The sequence below is a fragment of the Hemitrygon akajei genome, chromosome 1 (assembly GCF_048418815.1).
Source record: "Hemitrygon akajei chromosome 1, sHemAka1.3, whole genome shotgun sequence".
Lineage (NCBI taxonomy): Eukaryota > Metazoa > Chordata > Chondrichthyes > Myliobatiformes > Dasyatidae > Hemitrygon > Hemitrygon akajei.
This window is the reverse complement of record NC_133124.1, coordinates 170,163,396-170,185,393: the sequence shown is the minus strand read 5'-3', so window position 1 is coordinate 170,185,393 and position 21,998 is coordinate 170,163,396. Positions and strand designations below refer to the sequence as shown.

Here is a 21,998-nt window from a genome sequence, read left to right as displayed (position 1 = left end):
CAAAATGTAGAGAGTTAGACACTACCACAGAACAATTGAGTGCAGTTGGAACATTCAACTTCCCTTCCTCCTTCTACCAGCACACTGTGACAGCAGTGTGAACCGTCTATGGAATGCCCCATGCTTACTCAACCAGGCAGTTCTGCTAGCCCCTCCTGAACCCCCACCTTCACCTCTCCTGCCCTGAAGGAGGACAGCAAGGAAAAGGAGGAACAGCACCACCCTCTCTCTCCCTCACTCGGAAATCCATCTGCAATGCCGTCACCATGCCGGTCCAAATCCTGGAACCTTTGTCAGTGTGGCAGCTTCAGAAGGTAGCCCACCACAAACTTCTACCTGTGGGATGGTTAAGGGAGGGGTGATCAATACCAGCCTTGCCAATAACACCATCCCCTTAAAAATGAGAAATAATCCCCACCACTCTTGTCTGAAAATATTCCTCCAGAAATGGTTTTCCTGGTGACCATTTCCAGCTGAGAATTGTTCCACAGGAGAAAGTATGCTCTTCGTGTAATCTACTGATTACACTGTGCCTTCTGTGCCTACTGATATTGTAAAGAACAGCTAAGCTCCCTTATCACCAGAATCCAAGCTGCTTACCCCAAATTACTGAACTTCTCTGCTCCCCCCTTAACCTTCCAGACATTGGCAACCAGAACTGAGTGCTTGGCTCCAGTTCAGAATCAGAATGAGGCTTGTCATATGTCATGAATTTGTTGTTTTGTGGCAGCAATACAGGACAATAAATAAAAGTTTCTACATGTTACAATAAGAAACATGGAGTAAATAAGTAGTGCAAAAACATTGCAAGCAGTGAGAAAGTGTTCATGGGTTCATGGACCATTCAGAAATTAGATGGCAGAGTGGAAGACGTTGTTCATAGAGTACAGAGTATACGTCTTCACGCTCCTGTAGCTTCTCCCTAAAGATAACAATATGAAGAGGATATGCCCTCAATGGTAATGGTCCTTAATAATGTATACTGCCTCCTTGAAGCATTGTCTTTTGAAGATGTCCTTTATGATGAAGCTGACTGAGTTTCCAACCCTTCACACAATATGGCGATGCAAACAGTTAGAATAATCTCCATGGCACATCTATAGAATTTTTCTTGAGTCATTGGTAATATACCTTCTCAAACTCCCAATGAAGTAATACCGCTGCCGTGTATTCCTTGTAATTGCATCAATATGTTTATCAGATGATAGATCCTCTGAGATGTTGACACTCAAGAAACTGAAACTGCTCACTTTTCCATTGTTGATCTCTCATTGAGGACTGGTGTGTGTGTTATTTCTAATCCAGACTGACTGTGTTCTGCTGTTGGGCAAATCAAGGATCCAGGTACCAAGAGTTGTATAGAGGCCCAGGTTCTGAAGCATGTTGCTTAGTACTGATGGGATGATGGTGTTGAATTCTGCACTGTAATGAATAAACAGCAGCCGATGGAGGTATTGCTGTTGTCTAGTTCATCCAAGGCCAAGCGGAGAGCCAGTGAGACTGCATCCATTGTAGAACTATTATGGTGGTAGGCAAATTGCAGTCAGGTCCAGGTCCTTACATTGGCAAGACCAACCTGTTAAAGCACTTAAGCACAGAAGATGTGATAGCTAATAGGCCACAAATCTCTGTGTAAAGAAACATCCCATATTTCTCCTTTAAATGTCTCCCTTTTCTTCTTAAAACTATGCCCCCTAGTATTTGACATTTCTGCTCTGGGAAAATGATCTGTCTATCCTATCTATGTATCTCATAATATTATAAACCTCTACCGTAGGGGTTTCCAGCCTTTTTTAATGTCATGGACCTCTACCATTAACCAAGTGGTCCAGGCACACCAGGTTGGGAACCCCTGCTCTATCAGAACTCCTCTCAACTTCCAGAGCCCCAGGGAAAACAACACAAATTTGTTTGACCTCTCCTCAACTCACATGGTCCGATAATCTAGGGAACATTGTGGTTCTGCATCCTCTCCAATGCCTCAACACCCTTCCTGTAAAACTTACCAAGTGTGACCTGACCAAAGTTTTACACAGATGCAACTGAACTTCTCAACTCTTAGATTCAACCTCTCTGCTTTTTCATTTACCATTTCAGTTCCATACAATCTCTAAACACCATCTCCAAATTTCAGTCAACTTCTGCATATACTGAACTGTGTTTCACAGCTGTAACCATTAAATGTAATCATGTCAGTTAGTCTGGAAATGAAACAACCCCAGAACATTGAGAAATGAAGAATAATACAAAATAATAGATAATTACCGTGTCTGAAATTTCAGCCTCTATACCCCTCCCTCTCTGTAACCCCAACCAGTCTCTTCACACCCTCCCTGTAAATCTCTGGCCCCCACACCCCACCATCTGTATAACCTCTCCTGCCCCCAAAACTCCTCTATGTCTCTGTAAACTCCTCCCTTGAGCCCCTACATTGATTCCTGTCTGTAACCTCTCCTACCTTTACACTCCTCCCTGTCCCCATAAATCCCTCCTGCCACTACATCCCGCTATCTGTAACCTCATCCAGTCCTTAACCCTTCCTTGTTTCTGTAATGCTGTGCAAGCCCTACATGCCTCCCTGTCTCTATAGTACCCTCTAGCCACTATGCCCTTCTCTTTCTCTGTAATCATACAAGCCTCTACTCCCTTCCATCTGTAAATCTCCTTCAATCTCTACACCCTCCCCATGTGTAACCTCCTCTTGACTATAATACCTTCACTGTCTCTGTAAACTCTTCTGGTCTTTACACCCACTCTGCCTCTGTATCACTCTCAATTGCTATTCCTTCACTGTATCTGTAACCTTCCCTGGCCCCTATCACCCTCCCCATCTCTGTAACTGCCTACCATCCTGACACCCTTAATGAAACATTTAATATCCCTGGGGAGATTTGGCCATGCAGATGTAAAAATATTTTTCTTCTGTCATCGTAAATATTTGTAGATGGGACAAAATCGCAAGATTGAACCCGGTGCAGGTGGGAACTGTCAGAATTTCAAAATTCTTTGCCCCAGAGGGAGATAGAGGGCAGATCACTGGGGTAAGATTAAAGAGGGAGAGATTAATGCTTGAATGGTCAGGGAGTGAGTTGGCAGGGGATTGAGGATGATGGAAAACTGGGGCAGGAGAACTTGGGGCAGATTCTATTGAATGGGGGAGGAGGTTAGAGGAACCGAGTATTTCTTCTGCAGTTTCCGTGACATCAGATGTTGTGGACTGTTTAACTATAAAACAATGCTTTGGGCGGGATCTCTAATCTGACAATATATATCTAAGCGTGCCAAAGGCTGAAATTCCTGAGATGTTTTTTCCTTCCTTTTTCTTAAAATTAAGAGTTTGTTTAATCGAATTCGGGAAGTGGTTGTTATATAATACTAACTTGTTCAGTTCCAAATTTTGTTACTGCAAAGGAATAAGATGATGCAATCTACAGCAATTAGATCTACAGTAGCCTTATTAATCTTTCATGGGATGGCTGCACAAATGCCCAGAGAGAGATAGAGAGGGCGGAAATCTGGATCATACCCAGGGGCCTGCAACTGCGCTACTGCAGACCACATTTATCTCTGCTCCATTGTCACTGCTTTGTTTCCAAGTGTCTTCTCTTCCTGGGAACAGACACAAATGACTGGGAACACACCGTGTCAGGCATCAACTGTGGAGAGACACATGGTCTGCATTTCTGGTCCGGGACCCCCAAAGAATGTTCCAGGACCCAAGAACAATAGCTGGTTCCTGCCCAGGCACTGTTTCCTGCAATTTCTGTTTGCACATCAGATTTCCAGCAGCCGTGCAGACCTTATTTTAAATAATAATTTACTTGGAAACTCCCTCCAAATGAGCAATCATGTCAAAACATTTCGAAAGACTGAAGTAGCGTGTAAAGCCATGAGCATGATAGTAGGGTGGATAGTCACAGTGCAATTTTCACAGGGCAGGGAAATCTAAAATTAGAAGGCATATAGTTAAAGTGAGAGGGAGAAGGTTAAAGATGACTTCGTTTTCACACAGAGGGTAATGAGTCTGTGGAACAAGCTGTGTACAGTTACAACTGTTGGACAGGACGTGGTAGGAAGGGACAAGGGCCAAATTCAGGCAAGTGGACTGGCTCAGATCGGTATGAACAAGTTGGGCTGAAGGACTTGTTTCCATGTTGTCTTGCTGAAGGGTTTCAGCCTGAGAAGTCGACTGTACTTTTTTTCCATAGAAGCTGCCTGACCTGCTGAGTTCCTCCATCATTTTGTGTGTGTTTCTTGGATTTCCAGCATCTGCAGATTTTCCTTTGTTCATGTTGTAATACTTTCTGACTACTAAAATGCCCTGGGGCAGAGGAGTGGAAAGACTTGCACAGAACGGGTAGATTGTAATTCGGATTCCTCACATAGTCAGAGAACTGTCAGATATATATCTAAGCCAGACAACGTGGATACCTGATGGGAAATAGAAACTGTGCTGTGACCGGCAGCAGATGCACCGAAGAGAGAGAGGGGGAGTTGATGCTGAGAGCCTCTGCTCTCCAGGCAGCTGTTTGAAATCCCAGTCCTGCCCCTGAGTTGTATCACCTCCAGCAACAAAAATAAATTGTAGTTTAAACAAAAGGAAAACAACCGCTGCCTGAGCGGCTGCTCACATCTCTGTATGAGCCTGGCTCAGCCATCAGTGCAGCTCAATTGATTGCAGAAATTTCAAGCGAGGCAAGTCGGCCCAACCCGGCTGTGCTGATCCCAGCCTGGATGCTGAGTTCCTCCAGTATGTTGTTAATTACTCCGGCTCACGTTCTCTCTCACATTTCTGCCAAACATGCCATCCTCTCTCACTGGTGTGCTGCTCTTGGTTTGTCCCTCATCCACATATGGAGAGGGGGTGGGCTTTACCGCCGCGAATTGGTCATTGAGATGCGGGGAAAGCCCACTCATCTCTGGGGAAATTGATAACTGGTTGAATTACAAACACGAGTAAGTCTGCAGACGCTGGAAATCCAAAGCAACTCAAGGTCTCAACGCGAAACATCGGGAGGTTTTCTTTTCTATAGATGCTGCCTGACCTACTGAGTTCCTCCAGCGTTTTCTGGGTGTTGATCTGGATAAGTTAGCATTCATTTCGAGAGGTCTAAAAGCAAGGATTTAATACTAAGGTATTGGTCATATTCCATTTGGAGTTTTGTGAGGTACTTTGGGCTCCATATCTAAGCAAGGATGTACTGGCTTTGGAGGATCCAGAGGAGGTTCACAAAAATTATCCTGGGAATGAAAGGGTTAATGTTTGAGGCAAATTTGATGGCTCAAGACCTGTATGCACGAGTTTAGAAGAATGAGAGGGGATATCACTGAAACGCTGGAAAATTGAAAGGCCTAGATAGAATGAACATGGAGAGGATGTTTCCTGTACTAGGGGAATCTCTGACCAGGGACACCCATTTAGAACAGAGATGAGAGGGAATTTTTTTAGCCTCAGGTTGGTATATTTGCAAAATTCATTGCCACATATGATAGGTACTGGATCAGTAGGAGTGTCGACATTTTGGGGAGAAAGCAGGAGAATAGGGTTGAAAGAGAAGATAAATCAGCCATGATTGAATAGTGGAGCAGACTCAATGGGCCGAGTGGCCTCATTATTCTTCAGTGTATTATGGTTCTGTAACACATGTAAATCCATGGAGAGGGCAGATGGAGCGGGTGAAAACACAGCCCCTCAGGTCACTTTTAAATCTCACCCTCCCCCGACCAAAACCATTTCTTCCTTTAGAACTGCTCTGTAAACAACCAACATCTTCAATCCCAGGCATGCATTCAGAGGAAAACACTGGGGATCTGCACTTCCCATCTGTTCTCCGCAGCTGGTCACTCCCTCTAGGGATGTAAATCCTACTTTGTCCACCTGGAATGTGCTCAGTGAACCTGCCCCTACAGCAATCAGTGGAGAGGGGAGGATTTAGGGTATGTATTCCCGCCTGGAACGAACAACTTCCCCAAGCAGACAGCCCATTGTTCCGAAACTCTGCTCTTCTGGCTCTGAAATGATAGGACAGGAACGGGTCCTTCAGCCCAGCTTGCCTGTGTCATCCACCTGAGCTGTTCGCATTTGCACACATTTGGCCCTCATCCCTCTAAACCTTTCCTAACCACTCCTGTCCAAGAAAGTATTTTAAATATTGTAATTATAGCCATTTCTACCACTTCATCTCGTAGCTTGTTCCATACACCCACCACTCTCTGTGAGATAAATTTGCCCATCAGTTCCCCTTTATATCCTCTCATCCAAAACCTGGGCACACTAGTTTTGGTGAGACTCAGACCCCATTCTGATCACTCCACACAAGTACAAGGAGGTGATCATTTTCAACAGATGACAGCCTGTCCCGTCCCATTCCCCCTGACATTCAATACAGCTCCCATTACCAAGTCCAACAATGGACAATGGGGAGAGCTAATCGCCCTAACAAGAAACTCTTCAGACCCCGGCCATAGCTACAGGATTAAGTCAGGGTCTGTTGATCCCATGGTGGGAGACTCACATTCTGACTTCACCAGTCCTTACCCCTGACTAAAGAGGATTAGTCAGCAGAGTGATGAGACACTCCCCACTTTCCTCTGTGGAGTTAGTCTATATCCACCACATTACTTGTCCCCTATTGAAAGTTTAGAAGTGTGATGGGACACTTCCCAATTTTCTGGGTGAGTACAGCTCTGGCACTGTTATGGCTGTATAACAGACTATGATTACCAGCTGTAGCTTACTCCAACAGCAATTTCCAGAACCCCAATACCCCAGTTCTCATGGTGAAAGGGGAAAGGCAGCACAGGCCAAGGTACACCCCTGGGTTAATCCTCTGCAGTCCCCATTCAGAAATCTATCAGCTGTTCCTTCACCATTGCTGGGTCTAAACTCAAGGATTCCCTCCCACTGTCAGCAGCTTCCCACATCAACTCCGGTTGGTTTGGAATGGTGAGAAATGCTCTCTCTCAGCAGCATAACACAGCATCCAGAGCTGAATGGTGAGCCCACTCTTCCCTCAGTGAGCTACACTGGGACTGCAAAGAAACAAACTATTTGGCCCACCTTACACATGCCATATAGTTTTCTGCTTCATTCCATCTGCCTGTACCCAGACCATAATCCTTCATACCCCGCTCATCTTTGTACCTATCCAAACTTTTCTTAAGTTTTACAATTGAACCTGCATCCACCTCTTCCTTTGACAGCTCATTCCACACTTGCAAGTACCCCCTCAGGTTTCCCTTAAAATATTTCAACATTCATCCTAAACCTAGTCTCACCCAACCTGAGGGGGAAAAAACCTGCATACATTCAGCCTATCTGTACCCCTCTAACATTGTATACCTTGATAAGATCTCCCTACATTCTCCTGCACTCCTGGAATAAAGTCTAAACCTCTTCAACCTTTTCCTATAATGCAGGTCCTCAAGTCCTGGCAACTTAATATGTAAATTTTCTCTGCCCTCTTTTTATTGACTTCTTTGACAGGTTTATTGATATATTTCCGGTGGCGTGTGAATAGAAATTCACACCATACTCCAAATTCAACCTCAGCAAAGTCTTATACAACTTCATCATAATATCCCAACACCTGCATTCTATGCCCTGGATTATAAATGCCAATGTGCAAATAGCTCTATTTCAAGCATTATCCTGTGATTCCAATTTCAAGGAATTATGAATATGTAGGCAAGTTGGTATAGTTTATAATCTAGCTTTTGTAGTTTATGTATTTAATTGCATAATTCAAAATATTTAGTGCTGAAGAAGGGTCTCAGCCTGAAACATTGACTGTTTACTCTTTTCCATAGAAGCTACCTGACCAGCTGAGTTCCTCCAGCATTTTGTTTGTGTTGCTTTCAATATCCAGCGCCTGCAGATTTTCTCCTGTTTGCAAAATATTAAAAAGTTTAGTTCAGTGAGGGCAGGACATTTGCTTTTACATTCTCGTAATATTAATTTCATACAGCAGTTTTTCCTCCCCTCCCACCCCAAAGAGACACTTCATGCAATCATGGTTCCGCATGATGCGTGTAAGCAGCATTGTCTCATGAGGTTCCCTCTCCCTCATCCAACCAGAACATCCTGTTACAAGCACCAGCTGCACATCAGTCACAGCTGGCTGATGCCCGACTTACAGTAACACAGAAACACAGGCCAATGTTTATTGATTCAAACTAATTGGGGGGGGTGGGGATGAGTTACTGTCTTTTCCAGAAGTCTTTCCTGTTTTACTAGGAATTGAGCAGGAGTTAGAGCTCAGCTCTCTTACCTAGGTGAGTAACCCTGGCACACTCTTTAGACAGAGAACACTGCAGGTACTGTGCGGCGGTCCTGGAAGGAGAGGGTGTTTACGCAGAGTTGGTAATGCAAGTTAAGCAGACTGCATTGTCCTGAGTAGAGGCAAGCTTCTCAAGTTGTTGGAAGCTGCCCTCACTCATGGAAGTGGAGAGTGTCCCGTCACACATCTAACCCAAGCCTTGGAGGTATGGAAAATGAGGCAGAGGTGAAGTGCATGGACTAACTCCACCCAGGCAAAGGGGTAATGTCCCATCAAATTCCCCACTCATACATTGTTCAGGGGAGAAAGTTAATATGGTAGCTGTGGCGTGCATGGACTAATCCATCCAGGCAAGGGTTAAGTGTCCCACCAAACTCCTGACCTGTAAATGGGGGTATGTAATGTGGTGAATATTGAGATTATACATTGAAAATCACCCTGTTTGAGTGAGGTGGAGCCCATCAAATTTCTGACTTGTAGATGGGGAGATGTGATGTTGTGGTGGACATGGACTAATTTCATTTTAGGTAAGTCAGGAGTTTGTCCTGTCACACACCTGACATGTGTACAGGAGAAAGACATTGGCACGTCAGGGGGTGAAACATTCCCCCTGGGATCCTTAGCCTCTGCCTTGCACCTATATCTATTTTTGTCACTGGTCCAGTTGAGTACCCAGTCAGTAGTGATCCATAGGATGTTGAGAATGGGGAATTGAATGATTGGAACATCACTGAATGCTAAAGGGAGGTGATAAGATTCCCTCCTGTGGGACATAGTCACTGCCTGACTCATGTGTGATGAAGGCACTGTCCTCTAAACAGCCCGTGTCTGATTGTGGGTTCCCTTCCATCAGTCAGGGTACTTCGGTTTGGGACATTGTGTTGCTGTTATACACGACTTAGGTGTGGCCACACATTTGGAGTACTATGTACAGTTTTGGTCATGTGGTTATAGAAAGGCATGGTTAAAGTAGAAAGAATTTAGAAAAGATTTACAAGATATTGCCAGGACGAGGGTGAGGTTGGACAGGCTGTCTTCAAATCTTGAATTGTAGGAGAACAAGGGGAAACCTTAGAGAGGTGTTTAAAATTATGGGGGTGCCTAGATAATTGGATGATTGCAGTCTTTTCCCCAATGTAGGGGAGAGGCAACTCAATCATGCAGAGGGTGGTAAGAACACAGAATGAATTGCCAGAGGGTGTGGTTCATGCCTGTAGAATAATATAATTTAATAAACCTTTGGAAGGGACGTAGAGGGGTGTGTCTTAGATGGATATGGGCAAAATGCAGAAAATTGGAACAAGTTGGGTGGACACCACCGTTACTATTGACTTGATGGGCTGAAGGGTACGTGTCTGTGCTGTACTGCTCTGAGACTCCAGTTCTGATCAGTTAAAGATTGGCAACTTCACTTCTCCACCAATGCACAGGTCAGGAGTGTGATGGGCCACTCCCCACCTTCCTGGGTGGGGTTAGTCTATGCAATCCACATTCACCACATGACCTGTACGCAACTACAAGTCATTCTGGAAGTTCAAATGAGGGAAAATGTTTGAGTTGCCAAAGGAATGAAGCCAGGAAAGAAGTGCTGGCAATTCAAATGGTCAAGTCAATTGAAGTCAAGTTCATTGTCTCTATAACTGGCTGACATGGGCTGCACCATCTGCAATGGAGTTGCTCATGGCATAGCTGAAGAAGCCAGTGCACTGTGCCTGCCTAACCATCCTTTTCCTTTGTATTGCAGGCAAAAGATGAAGATGTGATTTACACCAGGCCCAATATCATTAATCCGGGTACCAAGCCTACCAGCGAAGCCTTGGTTGACAACAAGACAGACTATGCTGAAGTGAAGTACCGATGATTTCCCTCCACTAATCAGAGAAAACTTTCCCCAAAATGCACTGAGAACTGCCTATGTTATCTGTTTCCCATGCCACAAGCATGTAATGTCTCCTTGAGTTTTACTAATCCTTCATCAAGTCCCACCGGGTGCTTGATGCCTGTAGGGCCAACCAGTCCAGTTCAACAGGGATCATCATGATGGGAGGGAGGAATGTGACTGCAGAAAGTATACAATGCTGGTCCCAGATCCCTCGGATTCAACATTCCACAATTCCTGGCCCAACAGGATCATGAAACCTCCCACTGAGATAATGTAGCCACACCATGGAATGTGCAGTCTCACACATTACTTCCAATGAACACACATCAGCGAGCAGCTGGATCTCCCCCACCCCCTCCATTCTTCCACCCTTCACCTCCTTGTGTCTGGTCTCCCCACAACTCCAATTGCCCCTCTGTGAGTGTCTGGTTTCTCCAGCTGCTTCCAATGTGCCGAGGAAGAAGTAGAGTCTGTTGCCTCAATGGTCCTTGTGAACACTTGCCCAAACCCCCTTGAAGCAATGAGGTGAGTTACTCATACTTACCTTGTTCCAGTTTGTGGGATCGCGCTATGCCTCCAACTTGCCTCTGCCCTTCCAAGCTCATGTCAGCGCCTTTTGCCTGTTGATGTGCTATCACTACTTCGTGTGGAAATTCAATACATATATTTTTTTATTCGTGTATGAAGGTGGTGGGAGGGGATTGATGGGGAGGGAATGTGATGAATGGTGCATGATTAAAACTTCAAAAGTTTATTTTTATTTATCTGAATGCACTAGCTGTTGGCACTTTGTATGAATTTCATTGGCACTTCCCATTCTGTCTAGATGTTCTTGGTAGGCAACTTTACTTGGGCTTTCCCTTGCTCTGTGAGTGAAGCTGGTTCCTACCCCCTCCAAGGGGCTCTCCAGTCCTGAAACCTCCACTATGAGAAAAAAATTATAAAACTTTCCCCCCAAAAATACGGGGTTGCTTTGCAAGTGATTCCAAACTGAGAAAGTTTGGTGAGATTTCACTTGCCCCAGTAGCTGTTCAGCTCCTCGCAATTCCACTTACCTTGATGCTTAAGGAGACTCTTCAGTTCACTGTCAGTTCTATCAGCTCTGCTTTGAGTAATCCTCGAAGCATATATCTCTTCATGCACCAACTCCCTTTTGTGGTCTTCTTGTAGCTTATTGTCCTACCTGGGGTGTAAGGTACAACAGTTAACCAACCAGCACGTGGAAGGAAACTAGACCACGCAAGGAAGTGTGGTGGGGCATCGGGTAGTGGGTGTTGGGATGTTTGGGAGTGGAAATGTGTGAACTTCACACAAAGAATACTGGAGAATGGAATCGAACCCCTGTCTCTACTGTACCTACATTTAAAACTCCAGCTTGTTGCTATGTGTAAGCAAGCCCACTGCTACTTACAAGAGCAATGAGGTCTACGGAATTAGAACAACCTCATCAGCTTCACAAATGGAGACTCCATAGATTCTGTTCCTTATTTGACCAAAGTTACCCTTAAAAAGCAGCTCCAAAAATATATAATTGTTTTATTAAAAATATAAATCTGATGGGGAAGCAGATGATTCACACGAGTATTAATTAACTGATACTTAATTGTTGAAGCAGTTTAATAAATCTGGATTGATATAAATTTAAGGCAAAGTGAAATATAATTTGTTACAAAATGTTTGCTATAAATGTAATATATGTATATTTCAACAGACATCAGCCAGTTATCAATCTGCACTGAATAATGTTATTAAAGAGCTTTAATGTTTCGACAATCACCATGTTAATGTGACCGTGTTTTGCACTGATTGATCTTAATTTAATTGTGCTCTACATCTTCTCCAAGAAATATGTCAGTAATGGCTTTGAAACTGGATTCACTGCATTCGTTGCATAGAGAGTCTTTGGCGTTTCTGGGTTTTTATGCGATAAGGCTGCTAAACTCATGCCCAACACTCCTCTTTCCGCAGTTGAGATTGGAACTGGTCATGGCTGAGTCAACAATGTTAATTGCCTTTCTGAAAAAATGTAAACTAAATTTAGAATGTTCTGTGCCAATCCGTCCAGGGGCATTTCCCATATGCAGAGAGCACAGGGGGATGCAGGGAAATTGGATTAGTATGGATAGGTGTAATAGTTAGCAGAGACACAATGGGCAGAAAGGCTGGCTTCACATGCAGAACTGTATGACTCTGGGAAGAGAGTAGATCCACAAGCAAGCATTATTCCAGCTGACTTCTGCACATTTCACATCTGGACTAAGTTATCTCCCAGTGACTCGGGCCTCTCCACTTCCCCACTTAACACCACCTCCCTTCACCCCTCAAACCTAGTGCTAGGAGACAGCCTGCACAGGAGCATGGTATCACTGGATTTAATCAAAAAGCCCTGTAGCTTTCCCACAACATGCAAACTCGGGATCAGAATTAGAATCAGGCTTAATACCACCGGTATATGTGGTTATGCAACAATACATTGCAATGCATAATAAAAATATATTAGAAAGTTAGATAAATAGTGCAAAATGGAGTAATGTGTTCGTGGGTTCAATGTCCATTCATTATCAATGGGAAGAAATTAGGCCCTGGGTGATGGAGGTCCTTAATGATGGATGCCACCTTTTTGAGGTATTACTTCTTGAAGATATCCTGGATGCTGGGGAGGCTAGAGCCCATGATGGAGCTGACTGAGTTTACAACTTTTTGCAGCTTCTTTTGATCCTGTGCAGTGACCCACCCCGTACCAGGTGGTGTTGCAACCAGTTAGAATGCTCTCCACGGTACATCTGTAGAAATTTGAGAGTTTATTTGGTGACATACCAAATCTTCTCAAACTGCCAATGAAATATAGCTCCTATCATGTCTGCTTTGTAACTGCATTGATATGCTGGGTCCAAGAGCGATCCTCAGAGATATTGACACCCAGAAACTTGAAAATGGTCACCCTTTCCATTACTGACTGTTTGAAGACTAGTGTATCTGCCCCCATCGTACCCTTTCTGAACTTCACAATAAGTTCTCTGGTCTTACTGATGCTGGGGGCAAGGTTGTTGCCACAATACCAGCCAAGCTATTGATCCATCTCACTCCTGTACACTTATTGTCATTATCTGAAATTCTGCCAAATAGTAGTTGTGTCATCAGCAAATTTACAAATGGCACTTGAGCTATGCATGGCCACACTGTCATAGAGGTAGAGAGAGTAGAACAGTGAGGGGCACAAGAGCTGATTATCAGTGAGGTGGAGATGTTATTTTTAATCCACACAGATTATGGTCTTCCAGTGAGGAAGTCGAGGATTCAGATGCAGACTGAGGTACAGAGGCTTAGGTTTTGGAGTAATTTGAACAAATGTTGGAATGATTGTGTTAAGTGCTAATCTGTAGTCAATAAACAGCAGCCTGACTTAACCAGGTGATGCAAGGCTGTGTGAAGAGCCAATGAGATTGCATCTGCTGTAGCCCTATTGTAGCAATAGGCAAATTGCAGTGGGTCCAGGTGCTTGCATAGCCAGGAGTTGATTCTAGCTATAACCAACATCTCAAAACATTTCATCACTGTAGATGTGAGTGATATTGGATGATAATCACAAAGGCAGATCACCCTACTCTTCTTGGGACTGGTATGATACTTGCTCTTTCAAAGCAGGTGGAAACTTCCACTGTAGCAATGAGATATTGAAAAAGTCTTTGAACATACCGTCCAGTTGGCTGGCACAGGTTTAAAGTGCCCTACCAGGCACACCATTGGGGCCTGTTGCCTAGCAAGATTTACCCTCTCCACACAAAGAGCACCAGAGGTCGGGATCGAACCCAGGTCTTTCGGGATGGGAAGTCACATCTCTGCCAGACCTTAAAGCAGGTTATGTTAGTTTGAAATGATATTGACCCAGAAGTATTCTTAGAGATAGTATTTATAATTATCTGGATAGACAGGATCTGATTAGGAGTAGCCAGCATGGATTTGTGCGTGGAAGGTCATGTTTGACAAACCTTATTGAATTTTTTGAAGAAGTTACGAGGAATGTTGACAAGGGTAAGGCAGTGGATGTAGTCTATATGGACTTCAGCAAGGCCTTTGACAAAGTTCCACATGGAAGGTTAGTTAAGAAGGTTCAGTCGTTAGGTATTAATGCTGGAGTAATAAAATGGATTCAACAGTGGCTAGATGGGAGATGCCAGAGAGTAGTGGTGGATAATTTTTATCGGGATGGAGGCCGGTGACTAGCGGGGTGCCTCAGGGATCTGTTTTGGGCCCAATGTTGTTTGTAATATACATAAATGATCTAGATGATGGGGTGGTAAATTGGATTAGTAAGTATGCCAATGATACTAAGGTAGGAGGTGTTGTGGATAATGAGGTGGGTTTTCAAAGCTTGCAGGGAGATTTATGCCAGTTAGAAGAATGGGCTGAACGTTGGCAGATGGAGTTTAATGCTGAGAAGTGTGAGGTTCTACATTTTGGCAGGAATAATCCAAATAGAACATACAGGGTAAATGGTAGGGCATTGAGGAATGCAGTGGAACAGAGAGATCTAGGAATAACAGTGCATAGTTCCCTGAAGGTGGAGTCTCATGTAGATAGGGTGGTGAAGAAGGCTTTTGGAACGCTGGCCTTTATAAATCAGAGCATTGAGTACAGAAGTTGGAATGTAATGTTAAAATTGTACAAGGCATTGGTAAGGCCAAATTTGGAATATTGTGTACAGTTCTGGTCACCGAATTATAGGAAAGATATCAATAAATTAGAGAGAGTGCAGAGACGGTTTACTAGGATGTTACCTGGGTTTCAGCACTTAAGTTACAGAGAAAGGTTGAACGAGTTAGGTCTCTATTCATTGGAGCTTAGAAGGTTGAGGGGGGGGTTTGATCGAGGTATTTAAAATTTTGAGAGGGATAGATAGAGTTGACGTGAATAGGCTGTTTCCATTGAGAGTAGGGGAGATTCAAACGAGAGGACATGATTTGAGAGTTAGGGGGCAAAAGTTTAAGGGAAACACGAGGGGGTATTTCTTTACTCAGAGAGTGATAGCTGTGTGGAATGAGCTTCCTGTAGAAGTAGTAGAGGCCAGTTCAGTTGTGTCATTTAAGGTAAAATTGGATAGGTATATGGACAGGAAAGGAGTGGAGGGTTATGGGCTGAGTGCGGGTAGGTGGGACTAGGTGAGATTAAGAGTTCGGCACGGACTAGGAGGGCCGGAATGGCCTGTTTCCGTACTGTGATTGTTATATGGTTACATGGTTTTATAAGTCAAGAAAGATACATGATTACTGTACTGTATTGTTCGGGTAGATGGAGTTCGTTAGCCTGGGAAGCAGTCCATCTAAGAGAGGAAAATCTCTGATTTCAAACCTCCGCTGTCTTGCGGCCATACCCACTCATGGGAAAGGCTTCGGGAGTAAACCCTGAAGACAAATCCGGAGCTAGAGTCCCTAAGGCAGTCCGACGTTGTCTTCAACCTCGTTTTGGCAACTCCTGCGACGACACCCGTGCCAAGCTGTATTGGCCCTTGCCCTTCCCTTGGACAACATCGGTGGCACGGAGAGTGGAGACTTGCTGCGTGGGCAACTGCTGGTCTTCCATACACCCTTGCACAGGCCTGAGCCCTGGAAACCTTCCAGGCACGGATCCATGGTCTCGTGAAACTAACGGATGCCAGCACCACATAATTATTAGGTGTTGGTAACCAACTCCCTCTATTGGGATGGAGAGTGAAAAAGCGAAGGAGAACAAATAGAAGATAAAGAACAATGAATCTGTAGTAGGTTTACACTAAAAAATATCTCACTAGAGAGATAAATGAAATTGCAGTGCCAAGAGTAAGCCTATGAAATAGTCAGGTTCAGTGATGTAACACAGGCTACAGAGAAACTTACAGAAAAATACAGATTGAATTATACCACAAACATCTGTTTAATGATGATTCATTGAACAGTTGCACACATAGAGCTGATTATAAAATTCACTTCAACTCTAAAATGACTCTATTACCTACAGACTCATTTTCAAGGACTCTTTATAACTCATATTCTCTGTATTATTTTATTCTATTTGCACAGTTTATCTCTTGTACATTGGTGGTTTCTAAATCTTTGTCAGGTTATGAGTAGTTTCTTCTGTAACATTCTATTGCATTTATTTATTTTCAACTTAATGCCTTTAAGAATATAAGCCTCAAGGTAGTATATGGTAAAACACATACATGTACTTTGATAATAAACTTACATTAAAGGAGGAGGTACAGGAGCCTAAAGAGACGCAGTCAACATTTTCGGAACTGCTTCTTCCCATCTGCCATCAGATTTCTGAATGGACATTGAACCCATGAATATCACCTCACTTTCTTTTGCTCTCTATTTACACTAGCTACTTAACATTCATTTCTTTTTGTAATTTATAGTTTCTTTATTATTATATATTGCAAAGTACTGTTGCCACAAAACAACAAATCTCATGACATATGCCAATGATTCTGAGATTGAAACGCTAGTCATTTGAAGAGCATTTGATGGCTCTTGCACTGTACTCATTGAAATTCAGAAGAATGAAGGTGATCTAATTGAAAACTATTGAATGTTGAAAAACCTTGACAGAGTGGATGTAGAGAGGAGGTTTCCTATGATAGACAATAGACAATAGGTGCAGAAGTAGACCATTCAGCCCTTCGAGCCTGCACCGCCATTTTGAGATCATGGCTGATCATCTACTATCAATACCCGGTTCCTGCCTTGTCCCCATATCCCTTGATTCCCCTATCCATAAGATACCTATCTAGCTCCTTCTTGAAAGCATCCAGAGAATTGGCCTCCACTGTCTTCCGAGGCAGTGCATTCCAGACCCCCACAACTCTCTGGGAGAAGAAGTTTTTCCTTAACTCTGTCCTAAATGACCTACCCCTTATTCTCAAACCATGCCCTCTGGTACTGGACTCTCCCAGCATCTGGAACATATTTCCTGCCTCTATCTTGTCCAATCCCTTAATAATCTTATATGTTTCAATCAGATCCCCTCTCAGTCTCCTTAATTCCAGCGTGTACAAGCCCAGTCTCTCTAACCTCTCTGCGTAAGACAGTCCAGACATCCCAGACATCCCAGGAATTAACCTTGTGAATCTACACTGCACTTCCTCTACAGCCAGGATGTCCTTCCTTAACCCTGGAGACCAAAACTGTACACAATACTTCAAGTGTGGTCTCACCAGGGTTCTGTACAAATGCAAGAGGATTTCCTTGCTCTTGTACTCAATTCCCTTCATAATAAAGGCCAACATTCCATTAGCCTTCTTCACTGCCTGCTGCATTTGCTCATTCACCTTCAGTGACTGATGAACAAGGACTCCGAGATCTCTTTGTATTTCTCCCTTACCTAACGCTACACCGTTCAGATAATAATCTGCCTTCCTGTTCTTACTCCCAAAGTGGATAACCTCACACTTATTCACATTAAACGTCATCTGCCAAGGATCTGCCCACTCACCCAGCCTATCCAAGTCACCCTGAATTCTCCTAACATCCTCATCGCATGTCACACTTCCACCCAGCTTAGTATCAACAGCAAATTTGCTGATGTTATTCTCAATGCCTTCATCTAAATCGTTGACGTAAATTGTAAACAGCTGTGGTCCCAATACCGAGCCCTGTGGCACCCCACTAGTCACCACCTGCCATTCCGAGAAACATCCATTCACCACTACCCTTTGCTTTCTATCTGCCAACCAGTTTTCTATCCATGTCAATATCTTCCCCCCAATGCCCTGAGCTTTGATTTTACCCACCAATCTCCTATGTTGGACCTTATCAAATGCCTTCTGAAAATCGAGGATTTTCATCAACTGAATCTCCCCCATCTAACTTCCTGGTTACATCCTCGAAAAACTCCAACAGATTAGTCAAGCGTGATTTACCCTTGGTAAATCCATGCTGGCTCGGCCCAATCCTATCACTGCTATCTAGATATGCCACTATTTCATCCTTAATAATGGACTCTAGCATCTTCCCCACCACCGACGTCAGGCTGACAGGTCGATAGTTCTCTGTTTTCTCCCTCCCTCCTTTCTTAAAAAGTGGGATAACATTAGCCATTCTCCAATCCTCGGGAACTGATCCTGAATCTAAGGAACATTGGAAAATGATTACCAATGCATCTGTAATTTCCAGGGCCACCTCCTTTAGTACCCTAGGATGCAGACCATTTGGACCTGGGGATTTGTCAGCCTTCAGTCCCATCAGTCTTCTCATCACTGTTTCCTTCCTAATGTCAATCTGTTTCATTTCCTCTGTTACCTTATGTCCTTGGCCCATCCATACATCTGGGAGATTGCTTGTGTCTTCCTTAGTGAAAACAGATCTAAAGTATTCATTAAATTCTTCTGCCATTTCTCTGTTTCCCATAACAATTTCACCCAATTTATTCTTCAAGGGCCCAACATTGTTCTTAACTATCTTCTTTCTCTTCACATACCTAAAAAAGCTTTTGCTATCTTCCTTTATATTCCTGGCTAGCTTGCGTTCGTACCTCATTTTTTCTCCCCGTTTTGCCTTTTTAGTTAAGTTCTGTTGTTCCTTAAAAACTTCCCAATCATCTGTCCTCCCACTCACCTTAGCTCTGTCATACTTCCTTTTTTTTTAATGCTATGCAATCTCTGACTTCTTTTGTCAACCACTGTGGCCCCTTTCCCCCTTGTGAATCCTTCCTTCTCAGGGGGACGAACTGATTTTGCACCTTGTGCATTATTCCCAAGAATACCTGCCATTGCTGTTCCACTGTCTTTTCTGCTAGGCTATCCGTCCAATCAACTTTGGCCAACTCCTCCCTCATGGCTCCATAGTTTCCCCTGTTCATCTGCAACACTGACACCTCCGATCTGCCCTTATCCTTCTCAAATTGCAGATAAAAGCTTATCATATTATGATCACTACCTCCTAATGGCTCCTTTACTGCAAGATCGCTTATCAAATCCTGTTCATTACATAACACTAGATCCAGAATAGTCTTGTCCCTGGTCGGCTCTCGTACAATCTGTTCCAAGAATGCATCCCGTAGGCACTCCACAAACTCCCTATCCTGTGGTCCAGCACCAACCTGATTCTCCCAGTTCACCTGCATGTTGAAATCCCCCATAACTACTGCGACATTACCTTTGTCACATGCCAATGTTAACTCCCTATTCAACTTGCACCCAATATCCATGCTACTGTTTGGTGGCCTGTAGACAACACCCATTTGGGTCCTTTTGCCCTTACTGTTCCTCAGTTCTATCTACAGACTCTACTTCTCCTGACCCTATGTCCCCCCTTGCAAAGGACTGAATCTCATTCCTCACCAACAGGGCCACCCCACCCCCTCTGCCCACATTTCTGTCCCTACGATAGCACGTATACCCTTGTACATTCATTTCCCAGGTCTGATCTCCCTGCAGCCATGTCTCCGCTATCCCAACAACATCATAGTTACCCATTCGCACCTGGGCTTCAAGCTCATCCGCCTTATTTCTGACACATCGTGCATTCAGATATAGAATTTTTAGCCCATTTCTCCTCTCTCTGTTTGAATCGCTGCCTGTTGTGCTTAACCCAGCTCCCCGAACTCCCATCGGGCTATACGCCCCTAGAATTTTGTTGTCCTTCCTAAATTTACTTATTCTTTCAACACATTTAACTCCATGTTCCGTCAGACCATCCCTCTGTACATGTGTCCTCCTTATCACTTGTTCCGCGTCACCTTTCTCTACTACACACTTAATATTCCGGAACCGTGTCGTCCCCACCTGTCCTTTATTCTTCTTCTCGCTATCCTCTCTCACATTCTGGATCCCCGCCCTCTGCAAATTTAGTTTAAACCCCACCCCCCCTCCGCAAGAAGCACTAGCAAACTTCCCTGCAGGAATGTTAGTACCGCTCCAGTTCAGGTGTAAACTGTCCCTTCGGAACAGATCCCACCTTCCCTGGAACAAAGCCCAATTATCTACAAACCTGAAGCCCTCCCTCCTGCACCATCCTCTCAGCCACGTATTAATCTTTATAATCTTTCTTTATAATATGATTGGGGAGTCTAAGACCATAGCCTCAGAATAGAGGGTCATCCTTTTAGAAGGGAGATAAGGAAGAATTTCTTTAAGCATACAGTGGTGAATCTTTGGTATTCATTGCCACAAGAGACTGTGAAGGCCAGATTATTGGGTATACTTAAGGCAGAATTTGATTGATTCTTGATTAGTTGGGGCATGAAGAGATACAGGGAGATGGCTGGAGATTGGGACTGAAAGGGAAATGGATCATCCATAACAAAAATGCACAGCAGACTCAATGGGCCAAATGGCATAATTTTGCTCCTATATCATATGGTCTTATGATATTAAACCTGATTCTGATTCTTATTTTGAACAAACACACACACACACACACACACACACACACACACACACACACACACACACACACACACACACACACACACACACACACACACACACACACACACACACACACACACACACACACACACACACACACACACACACACACACACACACACAAATAATTGCATGCTGATACAAGTTCTAGACCCAAAGCATTAAGCAGCCATCTCCTGTCCACAGACACTGCTCAGCCGATTGAGATCCTCCTGCAGGCTATATGTTACTGCAGGCAAAATCAGAATCAGAATCAAGTTTATCATTAATGTGTTGTTTTGTTGCAGCAGAACAGTGCAAGGACAGAAACTTAATTCAGGTAAATTATAAAAATTAAATAAACTGAAGTGAAAAGAAGGAAGAAGGTGGCAGTGTTCATTGGTTCTTGGACCATTCCGAACTCTGATGGTGGAAGGAAAGAAGCTGCTCCTAAGATGTTGAGTGTGATTCGTCAGGTTCTGCTACCTCCTCCCTGATGGTAGAAATACAAAGAAGGCATGTGAAGGTCTTTAATGATAGATGCTGCCTTCTCAAGGCTCAGCCTCTTGAAGATGGGAGGAGGCTTATGCCTGTGATGAACCGACTCAGTTTGCAAGCCTCAGCAGCATCTTGTGAATCAGAATCAGGTTTAATAGCACTGCCATATGTCATGAAGGATGTTTTATTGTGAAGAATTATATATATAAATAAAAGTAGTGCAAAAAGAAAACAAAACAAGCAAACAAAATAGTGAGGTAGTGCACGTGAGTTCATTGTCCATTTCGAAATCTGTTGGTCATGAAATGTTGGCACCCCATATGTCAGGGTATCACTTAAGGACAGGAGATGGAGAGCAATGCTCCTCAGCTGGCCACACGGCATACAGGACAGCCACATGCAGAACCGCTAGGGTTACAAATACACACTGTTCCCCAGCTTCCAGTCCCCATCTCACATGCTGCTTCAATGACTTCTCCACAGCCCTTCCTCCTCTTTCTGCAATCTGTAGAAAAGAAGAAGTAGGAGCTCATTTGGAGACAAAACAACTTATCAAGCAAAACTACAGCTGGCTGGGAGGCCTTCAGACTAATTATATCATAATACCCATAAGACACGGGAGCAGAATTAGCTCAATCGGCCTTGTATTCCTTCTATTGAAGTAAGTGACCATACACCTCCCTGCACCATATTCCATTTGCCACATCGCTGTTCATTCTCACAACCTGTCTAAGACCCTCTGCATCCTCCCAGCTTTCTCAACACTACCTGTCCCTCCACCTATCTTCATATTGTCTGAGAACTTGGCCTCAAAGCTAGCAATTACATTATCCAAGGCATTGACACATAATGTGAAAAGAAGCGGTCTCAACACCGAACCTCTGCGGCAATCAGAATGGCACACTTTATTCACAGTTAGTTGTCCGATCCCCTCAACAATGTCATGGTGAGG

General features: G+C 43.9%; 1 protein-coding gene across 5 annotated transcripts in view; it reads left to right on the top strand.

Moving 5' to 3' along the window:
• The window catches only part of LOC140732227 (cell adhesion molecule CEACAM5), a 95,315-nt gene extending 83,378 nt beyond the window's left edge, over nt 1-11,937 (top strand). For all 5 annotated transcript variants that reach the window (XM_073054581.1, XM_073054554.1, XM_073054573.1 and 2 more), the window contains one exon: nt 10,024-11,937. In XM_073054581.1, coding sequence (XP_072910682.1) covers nt 10,024-10,140 — 117 coding nt within the window. In that variant the 3' untranslated portion in view covers nt 10,141-11,937. The remainder of the gene's footprint in view (nt 1-10,023) is intronic.
• Nucleotides 11,938-21,998: the final 10,061 nt, after the last annotated feature.